Here is a 10,755-nt window from a genome sequence, read left to right on the forward strand (position 1 = left end):
CACAAGAGACAACAAAAACAACAACAGTAGCAACAACAACAACGACAATGAAAACGATGACAACAATGCTAACTACAATAATGACAGCTGCAAATATTTACAACAGTATTAATGGTGGAAGCAGGAAGAAAATGAATAAGTAAAAAAGAGAGAAAAATAAATTAGTAAAACAAACAAACAAACAAACAAAAAAAAACAGATTGCATAATACTTACCCAAAATAACCTTGACATGGATAACATCAACATTTGTAACTGTTGTACGTGTGTGATTGTAAAACAGTTGTGTGCTGTGTGTGTGTGTGTGCGTGTGAGGGTTTGTCATTGGATGTGGTTTGTAGTTGACGGGGGGGGGGGGGGGAAAACACCCCCCCCACCCCCAGGGGCAAGCAGGCCAAGACCCAAGCCACCAGAGCACCCAACAGCCCCCCAGCAAGAACAAGACAGATCCAGCGCCATGTGCCCCAGAGACAACCACGCGCCCCACCCAAGGGAGAACAAGCAAGGGAACACAGAGGCAACACACACACTGACACACACACACACCCGGCCAGGGGAAGCCCACAGATGGACAAGGGACAGGAAGCCCCCGGCCCAGCCCAAGGCCACCAACCCCAGCACGATCTGAGCCCACAGCCACAGGGCCCCACCAACCAGAGACCTGCCCAAACCCCCGGAGGGGAGCCCGCCACGCACCAGAGAGGCCAGAGCCCCCCCCAACACCGGGCCCCAACGCGGTGGGCCACGGCCACCGCCCCCGGGCCAAACCATAACAAAACAAACAGAACAGGTAACACAAATACACAGATTAACAGTCTGGAAGAAAAACAGTACATTATGAGACGTGCACTGTGATTTTAGTTAATAAAGGCCCAAAAGGAAATTAGTGGAGAAACTGTTCTGTAATTCGGAGACTACCTTTAAGTGCGGGAGAAGACGTGCATTCAGTAGAGCCAAGGAGTGACTTCTGAATACAATACAGTTCTACATGCCATTTAATAATGGCACATAATGTTTGTACACTTACCCATGCATAAGTACCAGCCACAATGACTGTGACTGTGACTGTGGGGTATGAGGGTAGGAAGTGGGGAAGGGGCTGTTGGCCCTTTTTCTTCACACCACTTCCTCAAGAAACGATACAGGTGTGTGGTTAAGGCAGTGCAGTTCAGGTTGGAAGATGGGTGTGGTCCGAGCAAGGGCGCTGGAAATGAGGGTTAAGAAGTAGGGAAAGGGCCAGTGCACCACCCCCCCCCCCCCCCCCCCCCCCGACCCCTACCCGCACCAATCGCTGTATCGCAACTCTAGTAATCCCATCACAAGATGGTCTCTAGTTTATCATCTTTACAGCACAGCTCTATTGACATAAGAGAGGTGCGCCACCATTGTTCACATTAAAAAAAAATTGATAGCGAGAGCAGCTGCAGCTGCAGCTGCTGAAGCGTTAGTTTGAGCTTCATGTCACCAGCTTCCATTACAAATGACTTTTAGCTGTTGCTGTGTTGCTCGTACTGTGAACACAGCATAAGGAGCTCTGGTTAAAAAAAACTATCTGCTGAATGTGGCTTTTTTTAAGCTACACAATGTGAAGAAGATAAACTGCTTTATTCTTCCCCATATAATGTGTCTCTTTATTTAGGCTTACAATGAAATCCTCCCCTCTCTGGACAGACAGTCAGAGGTCAGTCATACATAAAGGCTGGACTTTATTTTACAGGAACTTTAACTCAGGTATTCTGAATGAAGAGTACTGAAGTTTTTTTCTCTCACCAGTCAAATGTTTCATTTTCAACATCATATCCAATACTTACAGTAAAAAACAAACAAACAAAAAAAACGTGGCTCTACATGCAAAAGAAGCCAGATACATACTTCATAAGTACATAATTCAATAGTTTATTTTTGTAAATTACATTAGTGAGCAAACCTACCAGCCAAACAAGCTAATAGGGCATAAACCATAATTATTTTAAATCCATAACACCTGTATGATGCAACAATATTTTTCAAACCGCCACCAAAGACACACAAGAACTAGTCAATTTAAAATCTAAGACCTTAATTTCTTGTTTAAAGGGTGATTTTATTTCATGATTCTGGACATATAAGAATTTCCCATTTACTTAAATTGAATGTATAATCATCATATTTTTGAGAATTGAGATTTTGAGTCCCAGTAGAATTACATCCATCAGTCCTGTTAGTTCTTCAAGTTAATGTGTGTTAAAAAACAAAACAAAAACTTTTTATGTACTTTCTCGTTTCTGGACGACATCACTTTACATCACAGTCATAGGATCTCAGAAAGTCCTTTGACAGCCTGGACCTAAACTCCCTTTGGACTGCCTCACAGAACCTCCGAACCCAGAACCACAGAACCCAGCCAACTGGAAGACGGAGAGCTAGAAGACGAGAACACCTTTCCCTAACTTTCCTAAAACAGCTGATGTTACAATATAACCCATCTCACCAAACTCCAGATATTCATTACCAATGTTAAACAGGTGCTGCTCTATGGTTCAGAAACATGGAAAATAACAAAATCCTCAACCAAAAAAGTCCAGACCTTTGTCAACAAGTGCCATCTTGAAGACACATTGGCCAGACACCATCAGAAATGACGATCTGTGGTAGAAAGCAGACCGAGAGTGACTAGACACCCAGATGAGGAAAAGGAAGTAGGGCTGGATCAGAAGCACCCTATGGAAGCCCAAAATCACTGTAACCAGACTGGCTCTAACATGGAACCCACAGGGGAAGAGAAAATGACAAAGACCCACAGACAGTTGAAGGAGGTCAACAGACATAAAAGCAAAGGAAATAAAGTAAAGATGAGATTGAAGAAAGTGCCCCAAATAAAGAGAGCACTGGAGAAGGATTGTGGACAATGTGCTCAGATAGAAGAGACAGAGTTTGAGTCATTTTGTTTCTGGGTAAAGTCAGCATTACATGCTCCCACACAGAGACCACAGCAGCCCAAGTGATACCAGTAAGACCAATGGAGCTGTTTGTCCAAAACCTGAGTTGCTGGGTGGTGTGGTTTGTCCAGAAGTAGAGTTGAGTAAAGTGGTTTGCCCAGAAGTTGAATTGAGGATCTTGATGCGTCCCTCAACAGGCGTATAAACTTTCTGCTTTTTCCTGATGTATTCGGACACAACTGACACATCCAAATTCCCTGGAAGGGAATGGAATAGTAAAATGAAGTCAAGTTCAGATAAATAATACTGGTAAAAATTCAAACAAAAATACAAACATCTCACCAGTGTTGTGATTGAGCCTCTCGTTTGGGATCATGGAGAATCCATCTCCACCCTGTGCTATGAAGGACGGCATCAGCACTTTATACACCGTCTCCGCCTGAACAGGTTCATAGCGAGGAACTCGACAACGTGTGCAGAGGGTAGTGAGGCTTGTCACACGATTTCCCTCAGGTTTAGAGGGGTCAAACTCTACACGAAATCCTGTTCGAGGACATGGAAACTTATCCATCAATATGTTAAACCTAAAAACCTTGGAGGTACCAACATAAATATGTCGGCAGAGTATCAAAGTCCCACAAAATCAACCTACCAGCAGCTCTAAATGTCTCTAACAAACATGTTATCTCACTTGTTTATCTATTTTTTGTAAAAAAAAAACAAACAAAAAAAACGTGGCTCTACCATGGACCATTTCTTTCACTGCTTTTCCACCAAAATTAGCATGTGAATGCAGGGTTTCAGACACGGGTAAACCCACTATATACTTTGCGGTTAAGGAGCAGAAATTACCGTGTTCACCAGGGTGTTGCATTCCCATCAATGTTGATCAGAGACGAAGGTGATAAAAACCTATGTCTACTGCAGAGTCATCAAAATCATTCAAATTTGGCTTTGTACTAAAAATAGCCCGTCGTTAATGTTAATGTCTAGGCACTGGTACTGTTTTAAAAGTATTGTTTTAGGACCATCATTTAAAGGGGAAAAAAATCAATACTCAGCCCTAATCAACATAGAAGATCATCTTGTTTCCTTGATCTTTTTTGTGACAAGCCAATCATTAAATAATCAGTAGGCATGACTGAGATAATTCACTGTAAAAGGCTGTAACACTTTAATCATCTCAATGGCCTAGTTAAACCCAACATTCCTGTTTAGGAGGGTGTGGCTGGTTGAGTTTTTGCAGAGATGTGATGATACTGTTATCGTACCCAACCATAGTCATTTCAGTGGCCTAGTTTACAGGAGGAATTTATGGGTGTGAATGCCAATCTCACGCATTCCCATTGCATTAAAAAGCCAGATGTTGGGTCAGCCTCTAGCTCGCCTGCTAGAGTGTGCGTCCCAAATGCTGAGGCCTTTGCAGCAGCCTGGGTTCGATTCAAACTTGTGGCCCTTTGCTGCGTGCCATTCCCCCTTTCTCTCCCATATGTGTCACGTTTGTCTGTCAATCTACAACTGTCCTATAAAATAAAGAGAATATCCCCAAAAATCATCTTAAAAAAAGGTCAGATGCTAACAGGTGGTAGCGAGTTTCTTGTGTTGTGGGAATGAAGCTTTAGCCACAAACACTTTCACTTTCACATCATCTTTTCATGGTGAAGACATGTAATCTCTATGGAAAGTGTGTCATCTCCCTAAGACTGAGGTCCTATTATCATAAAGACGCTATATATACAGTTGGAAACAATTAAAAAAAAAAATAAAAGTTACCAGATACTTGGAGAAACTGTGCACTGTTCTGGCCGTATCCTTTCACTGAGTGTTCGAAGATTTTGAACAGCGTGGAACCTTTCAGCTCCTCCAGGTCAACAGTATTTCCAAAAGGTGTGACAGTGATCACATCCTCACTGGTGATTGAACCTGCAGACAACACATAAACAGTGTTTTATTCTGTTCTCCTTTTTTTGTTTTTGTTTTTTTGGGTTTTTTTTTACCTGACCAAGATCCATATAGGATCGAAATGCTGTTTACAGTGCAAGACTGAAGCATACCTCAAGTCTGTTGTTGTTTCAGCATATGATGAATGAAAACTAAATTCTGCATTTCCATTTGGACACTGTGAAGAGGAAATCGACCTGATCCAGAGGGCTGTACCACAAAGCTAGATTAATGTATTATCGTGGTATTTTGAATCTAAAGCCATAGTTTTTCGATGAAGGAGGCTGTCTTTTAACCTGGCGAGAACATCATGCTACATCTAGCCTGGTTGAAACCAGTTTTTTTTCCGCATTTCAGTTTGAAATTGACTAAGAAGTGCTTTCTACAGCTCCTTAGAGTAGCATCACTCTTGTCAATTTAAACCATGAGCAATACAGATTCTTATCTTACTGGAAACATTAGAAATGCACTTAATCCAACTTCTTTAGCCATAACATTTTATTATAGCAAACATAACTCTGAATGGAAAATTCATTAGTCTACAGATACTATTAAAATATTATAATTAATTTCACTTTGATTTCACCAAAAACTAAAGGGATTTCCAAGGCTCCCACATTATCAAACAATGTTAGTATAAGTAAATGCAGTTCTTCAACAAGTCATTAAAATCTGCTGCAGATTTAGGAGCTGTAGGACAGTTTAGGAGCTGTAGGATGTGCAGCGGCCCCGTTAGAAACATAGTGGTAAAATAAATGTTAAGTTGGGAATTCTCACAATTAGTATTTTCTGCCAGCTTGCCTTAATTGAAACAACAGTGTTCCTTTTTACTATAATATTTTTTTGTAAGAAGAATATTATACTAAGAATTATAAGAAGAGCAGAGTTAACAGAGCAAACTGATAATCATCTTTGTGGTATCTGTTATATCTGAGGCTATAGGGTTTGTCCAGCCAGATCAGGCAAAGAGAGCCTGGTTCTGTCGAACTTGCTTTGTGGCACTGCCATCAGACCATCTCTGAGGTCTGGACGCTTGGTAAGAGTGCAGCAGATCAGAAATACACCATCTTCATTGTTTGCCATGCAGGAAGCCAGAGCAAAACCCGGTTTTCTTGGCACTTTCTGGCTCTGATTCTAAAATATCTTGTTTTTATTTTACTTCATGAAAATGAGTGACACACCGTTCTTGGAAAGTTCGTCAATGGAGTTGCGGATGCCTCCTGCGTTGAAAATGCTGGCACTGACATGGTTCCACTGAATACCATCTGAGAACCTGATGTTGTTGTCGACCTGAATAATGGAAATGAGAGGCAGACTGTGTCAGTCGCACAGGGGTTTTACATTTATTCTAATACAGTTACTGGAGAGCAGTTTGTGTGAATAAGATAAGGTGGTGGTGGTTGTGGGGGTGTCAATTCGGTATGACTCAGTTACTTCACTGTAAAAGGCTGTAACACTTGAGTCATCTCAATGGCCTTGTTTAACCCAACATTCCTGTCTCTAGGAGGGTGTGGCTGGCTGTGTTTTTAAGCCAGAGATGTGATGATACTGTTAAGGTTTGAAAGCCTACCCTACCCTACCCTAACCTACCATCGTCATTTCAGTGGCCTAGTTATAAGGAGGAATTTATGGTTAATTTGAAGGGTGGTTAATAGGTGCATTGTTTTCCTTGCGGAGTGTACGCTCTGCCCAGTCCACTTTAGCTTTAGAGTAGCTTTGGATGATTCAGCCTCTGTGTACGCTGTATTTTGCAATATAAGGAATATAATGGATTGGTGTCTATGGCTTCTAAGAAAGCCTTTGGAAGATTGTGAAATTCAGACGACATGGACTGTGAAACAATCTGACATTTTCTCAGATGTGTCTTTGATCAGAATTTGACCTTAAGAACAGATTTCATCAGACAAAGGGCCTCTCATTTCATAATGTAGACTGTTTAACCTCGACTCAGGACAAGTATGTATTTATACTGACATAGATGATCATCTTGATTGTCGTGACCTATTTCGTGCAACAAGCCAATGATGATAACATCAGTTGGCATTTTTTTTTTTTAATTGCCTCTAAACCTTTAAGTTTGAATAGGCATTTAAGTAAACACAAATGTGACTACAAAAAAATTGACAGACAGTGCTGAAACTGCTCTCATTAATATTCAGTTTCCCATTTGCAGTCCCTCTATTGTATGTTATTGTGTACCATGTTATCTGTACTGTTACATATTTAGTCATTAAATATTTACCATGGCATCACAGATCAGGTTTCCTAGGTTGCATTCCCCAAATCGACACTCCTCTTCGGTCCCATTCAGAAAGACCTGAGTGTTTCCCACCACCTGAGTTGTGAAGTTGGCCAGACACTTTTTCCATTCCTCCACGTCGGCAAGAATTCCTGGATCTGGACAATTGGACATTTGGCTATACATTTTAGAGACAGATGAAGCCAGCAATGTTATGTATTTAATATCTAAAAAGATCTTTAGAAAAGAATTTCTCCTGCAACATAAAGAGAAGGGAAAATACCCAACAGATACAAAGTAATGTTACAGAGGCAAGAAGGATAAGACTTAGACAAAAAATGAATGAAAAACCGGGAACAAAGATTCTGTTCTGGTGTCTTTACCCTGTGGGACACTGCTGTCCAGCAGAATGGGGTTTCCTGTGGAATTCAAAACATTGCCATCATCGTCAAAGGTCACCTTCAGAATACCCAGATATTTCCCAAAGGCATAGGCATGCACAACAGGAACCCTCCGCCCATCGTCTGATTCTACAATGAGCGGATAAACGTCAGCAGCTTTTTCGGTAGAAGGAGGGTCACCTAAGAAAGGAAGAAAGAAACAGTGACTATAATGAAAATCATGTTTATCAAAATGTTCAATTATATACTCAAACTTTATTACAGACACACAGAAGGGTCAATAGTATACTAGGGCTGCAACTAAGAATGTTCATTATTACATAACAGTGGTGGGCCACTCGAGCTGATCATGGCCACTCTTAGCAGTTCTTGTAAAACAGCAGATGCGCTGCGCCACCTTTCACAAGCGGCCAAGAGGCTAAGAATAATGTGGTCATCTATTTTTGATTTAACCATGTTGTGTTGCACAGAGTAGAGTATATTTTTAATGACTAAACCACACCTACAAATCCAATCTATGTAGTTCTTAACTGGACTTATGCCATTAGTTTTATCTGTAGGCTAGACACAACAAAGAAATAACATCAATAAAAACATATCAATAAAGTCTGCAACTCTACAAAATCAGGCAGGCAAAACTCTTTACCTCTGTATCACTCCTAATATGGTTCACTGTAATGCTGCGGACAGAGCAAAACCAGGCCAAAACAATGCAGCCTACAGCATCTGTTTCCAGCACAGTTAATCATCTGTTGAGTGTTTTATAGTTATTTATTTGTCCTTTAGAATGTAATTGTCCCAAAGCACAGCACTTGCTCTTGTTAATTTAGGTTATTTAAATGGTGTAACTAAAGCTAGCAATGGTGAAATAATCCTGGAATAATATGTGAACAGATTAGAAGTTTTATTGTGTGTAGGCATTTATAGTTTAAGTACATTTTACTGATTATACAGCAAAGTAGTGAGTAACATTTTGAATACAAGGTATTTTATTTGTAATGGAGTTTTTCTAGACTTTGGTATTCCTGCCATTACTGAAGAAAAGAATATGAGTACTTCCACCACTGGCATTAACAGCTATATTAACCTCTGTACCTGTATAGAGGAAAGTGTTGGTGTGTCCACCGATGACAACGTCGACTCCGCTGACCTTCTTCGCGATCTCCTTATCCACATCAATACCTGCGTGACCCAGAGCGATTATCTTATTGATTCCCTGTCTCTGCAGATCCTTCACCTGCGACTGCAGGGCAGTCACTTCGTCCATAAACCTCAGATGTGGTCCTGTGGAAACAACATGGACAGAAAGAGACACTGTCAGAACTGACCATTTCTTTTAAAAAAAATGCTAATTCCTCTCAAGTTATATTGTTTTTCTCTCATTTTGATACTTTCAGGCAGCAGTTGAACTATTAGAATATTAGAATCTACCACGTCTGAATTGTGGAGCCTTTAAATGAATAAACCATGGGTTTATTGTTTTTTTTATAAGTGGTTTTGTTTATAATTATTTTCTCTTCTGACATATAAAATTTGTATTTGTTCATACTTGAACAAATTAGTTAAATTTCCACCACCTCTCTCTCTAAACCTACATGATGTTCTATTTTGTTTTTGTTCGCCATTTAAAACAGTGACTTCATCCTCTGAGTGATTCACTCTTTACACTAAAAGAAGTGGAAACATTTGAAGGTGTTTTTACGACCATGTTATTATAGGATGTGTATCATCATTATGTTCACAGTGTAAAAGCCTTCAGTTGAGCATGAGACAGAGCCAAAAAATCACAGGAAAAACATCCACCTCCACTTACCAGGTTGGGACACTACAGGAGTTTCTTTTGTTGTGTATCCCACCACGCCTACCCTCTCACCGCCAACAGTAAAGATCTTAAAAGGCATATAAGCCCTGCCAAATGTCGAGGCCAGAGTTGCATCTGTTATGATGTTGGCGCTGAGAACTGGAAACGTGATCTGCTCCAAGAACGGTGACAAGAGTCCTTCCACTTTGTTATCAAACTCGTGATTTCCCAAAGCCTGAAAAATAAAACAAAAATTCAAATTGAGAACTGCATAATGATATTCAAAGCTGCTTTCATCGTCCTTCATTCATCATTCTGCTCTCATTTCTTACCATGGCATCATATTTTAGTTCATTCATGAAATGTGCAGCCGCGGTTCCCTTGTAGTGGTTGAACCAGATAGTCCCCTGGAACTGGTCTCCAGCGTCCAGCAGCAGGACGTTGCTCTCATTGCTGCGGATCCTCTTGATCATCGTGGCTCTCCGGGCCACCCCGGCAAAGCATCCGCTGCTGCTGCTGCTGCTGCATTTCCCTGATCGCTCATTGGTCTCCTCCACCCGGGCATGTATGTCGTTGGTGTGGAGTATAGTCAGGTCAAAGGCCTCTGAAGTGGACACGCGGAGGCCAAGCAGGAGGACAAAGCAGAGCCAAGGAAGAGCTCTCTGCTCTGGGTGCACTGTTGCCATCTCTTTGCTGTGCACAAAAAAAACAAAAATATTGATGGAGGAAAACCGTGATGGTGGTTATTTATTCCTCTTTATCTCCTTTCGTCCTTCTCTCTTCTCCTTCTGTTTCCCTACAAAGTCTCTTTATAAATTTAATGAGACCTGCTGGCAAAAGGTCAGGAGTAGGGCGTCTGGGAGGATCTAGGTTACGATGGTACTTGTTATGAAACACTTTTGAGATTCTTCACTTTCTGTTATACAAGTAGATAAACTAGTTTGTTCTGCAGGGTGGTGATTGAAGAAGCCTCAGCTAAGTAAACCTAAGTCACAACATGGTCTCTTGTTTACAGTCTTAACAGCTCAGTTTTAGAGGAGCTGCATGTATTTAACTGTCATGCCAATAAAGTTGAAAAGTCTAAAAACTAATTGAAAGAGAGGTACTACAGCTACTTATTTCCATTTTTTTTCACTGTAATGAGAAAGTCTAATCATATTCACTTGAAATCAAGTTGAATAAGAAAATCCACCACAGCTTATGTTATCATTATTTTATATATAATGTTTATTTAACTAGAAAATGTGTCATTGACATTAAAAATGTACTTTTTTCAAGAGTAACCTGGTCAAGAGAGGAGCATAAACCTTGTAACACTAATCACAAACAATGGGTAACACCTTGATTTACAGTGTAATTACCTGACACAAGGCATGTTGGGAGGGGAGCAGGGGGCTGTAGTCACTGATTAGATGGAGGGGAGTTTCCCACTATTAATATACACACACAATTCACA

General features: G+C 40.8%; 1 protein-coding gene across 1 annotated transcript; it reads right to left on the reverse strand.

Moving 5' to 3' along the window:
- Window positions 1-1,879: 1,879 nt before the first annotated feature.
- Window positions 1,880-10,168, reverse strand: LOC121957897 (snake venom 5'-nucleotidase-like). Its single transcript, XM_042506697.1, has 9 exons — window positions 9,632-10,168; window positions 9,312-9,534; window positions 8,594-8,782; window positions 7,481-7,678; window positions 7,101-7,255; window positions 6,040-6,148; window positions 4,691-4,840; window positions 3,260-3,460; window positions 1,880-3,174 (listed from the first exon to the last, which is right to left on the reverse strand). Exons 1-9 carry the CDS (start codon window positions 9,983-9,985, stop codon window positions 2,945-2,947), a joined length of 1,809 nt encoding a protein of 602 aa, XP_042362631.1. The 5' UTR covers window positions 9,986-10,168; the 3' UTR covers window positions 1,880-2,944.
- Window positions 10,169-10,755: the final 587 nt, after the last annotated feature.

The sequence above is a fragment of the Plectropomus leopardus genome, chromosome 18, assembly GCF_008729295.1.
Source record: "Plectropomus leopardus isolate mb chromosome 18, YSFRI_Pleo_2.0, whole genome shotgun sequence".
NCBI lineage: Eukaryota > Metazoa > Chordata > Actinopteri > Perciformes > Serranidae > Plectropomus > Plectropomus leopardus.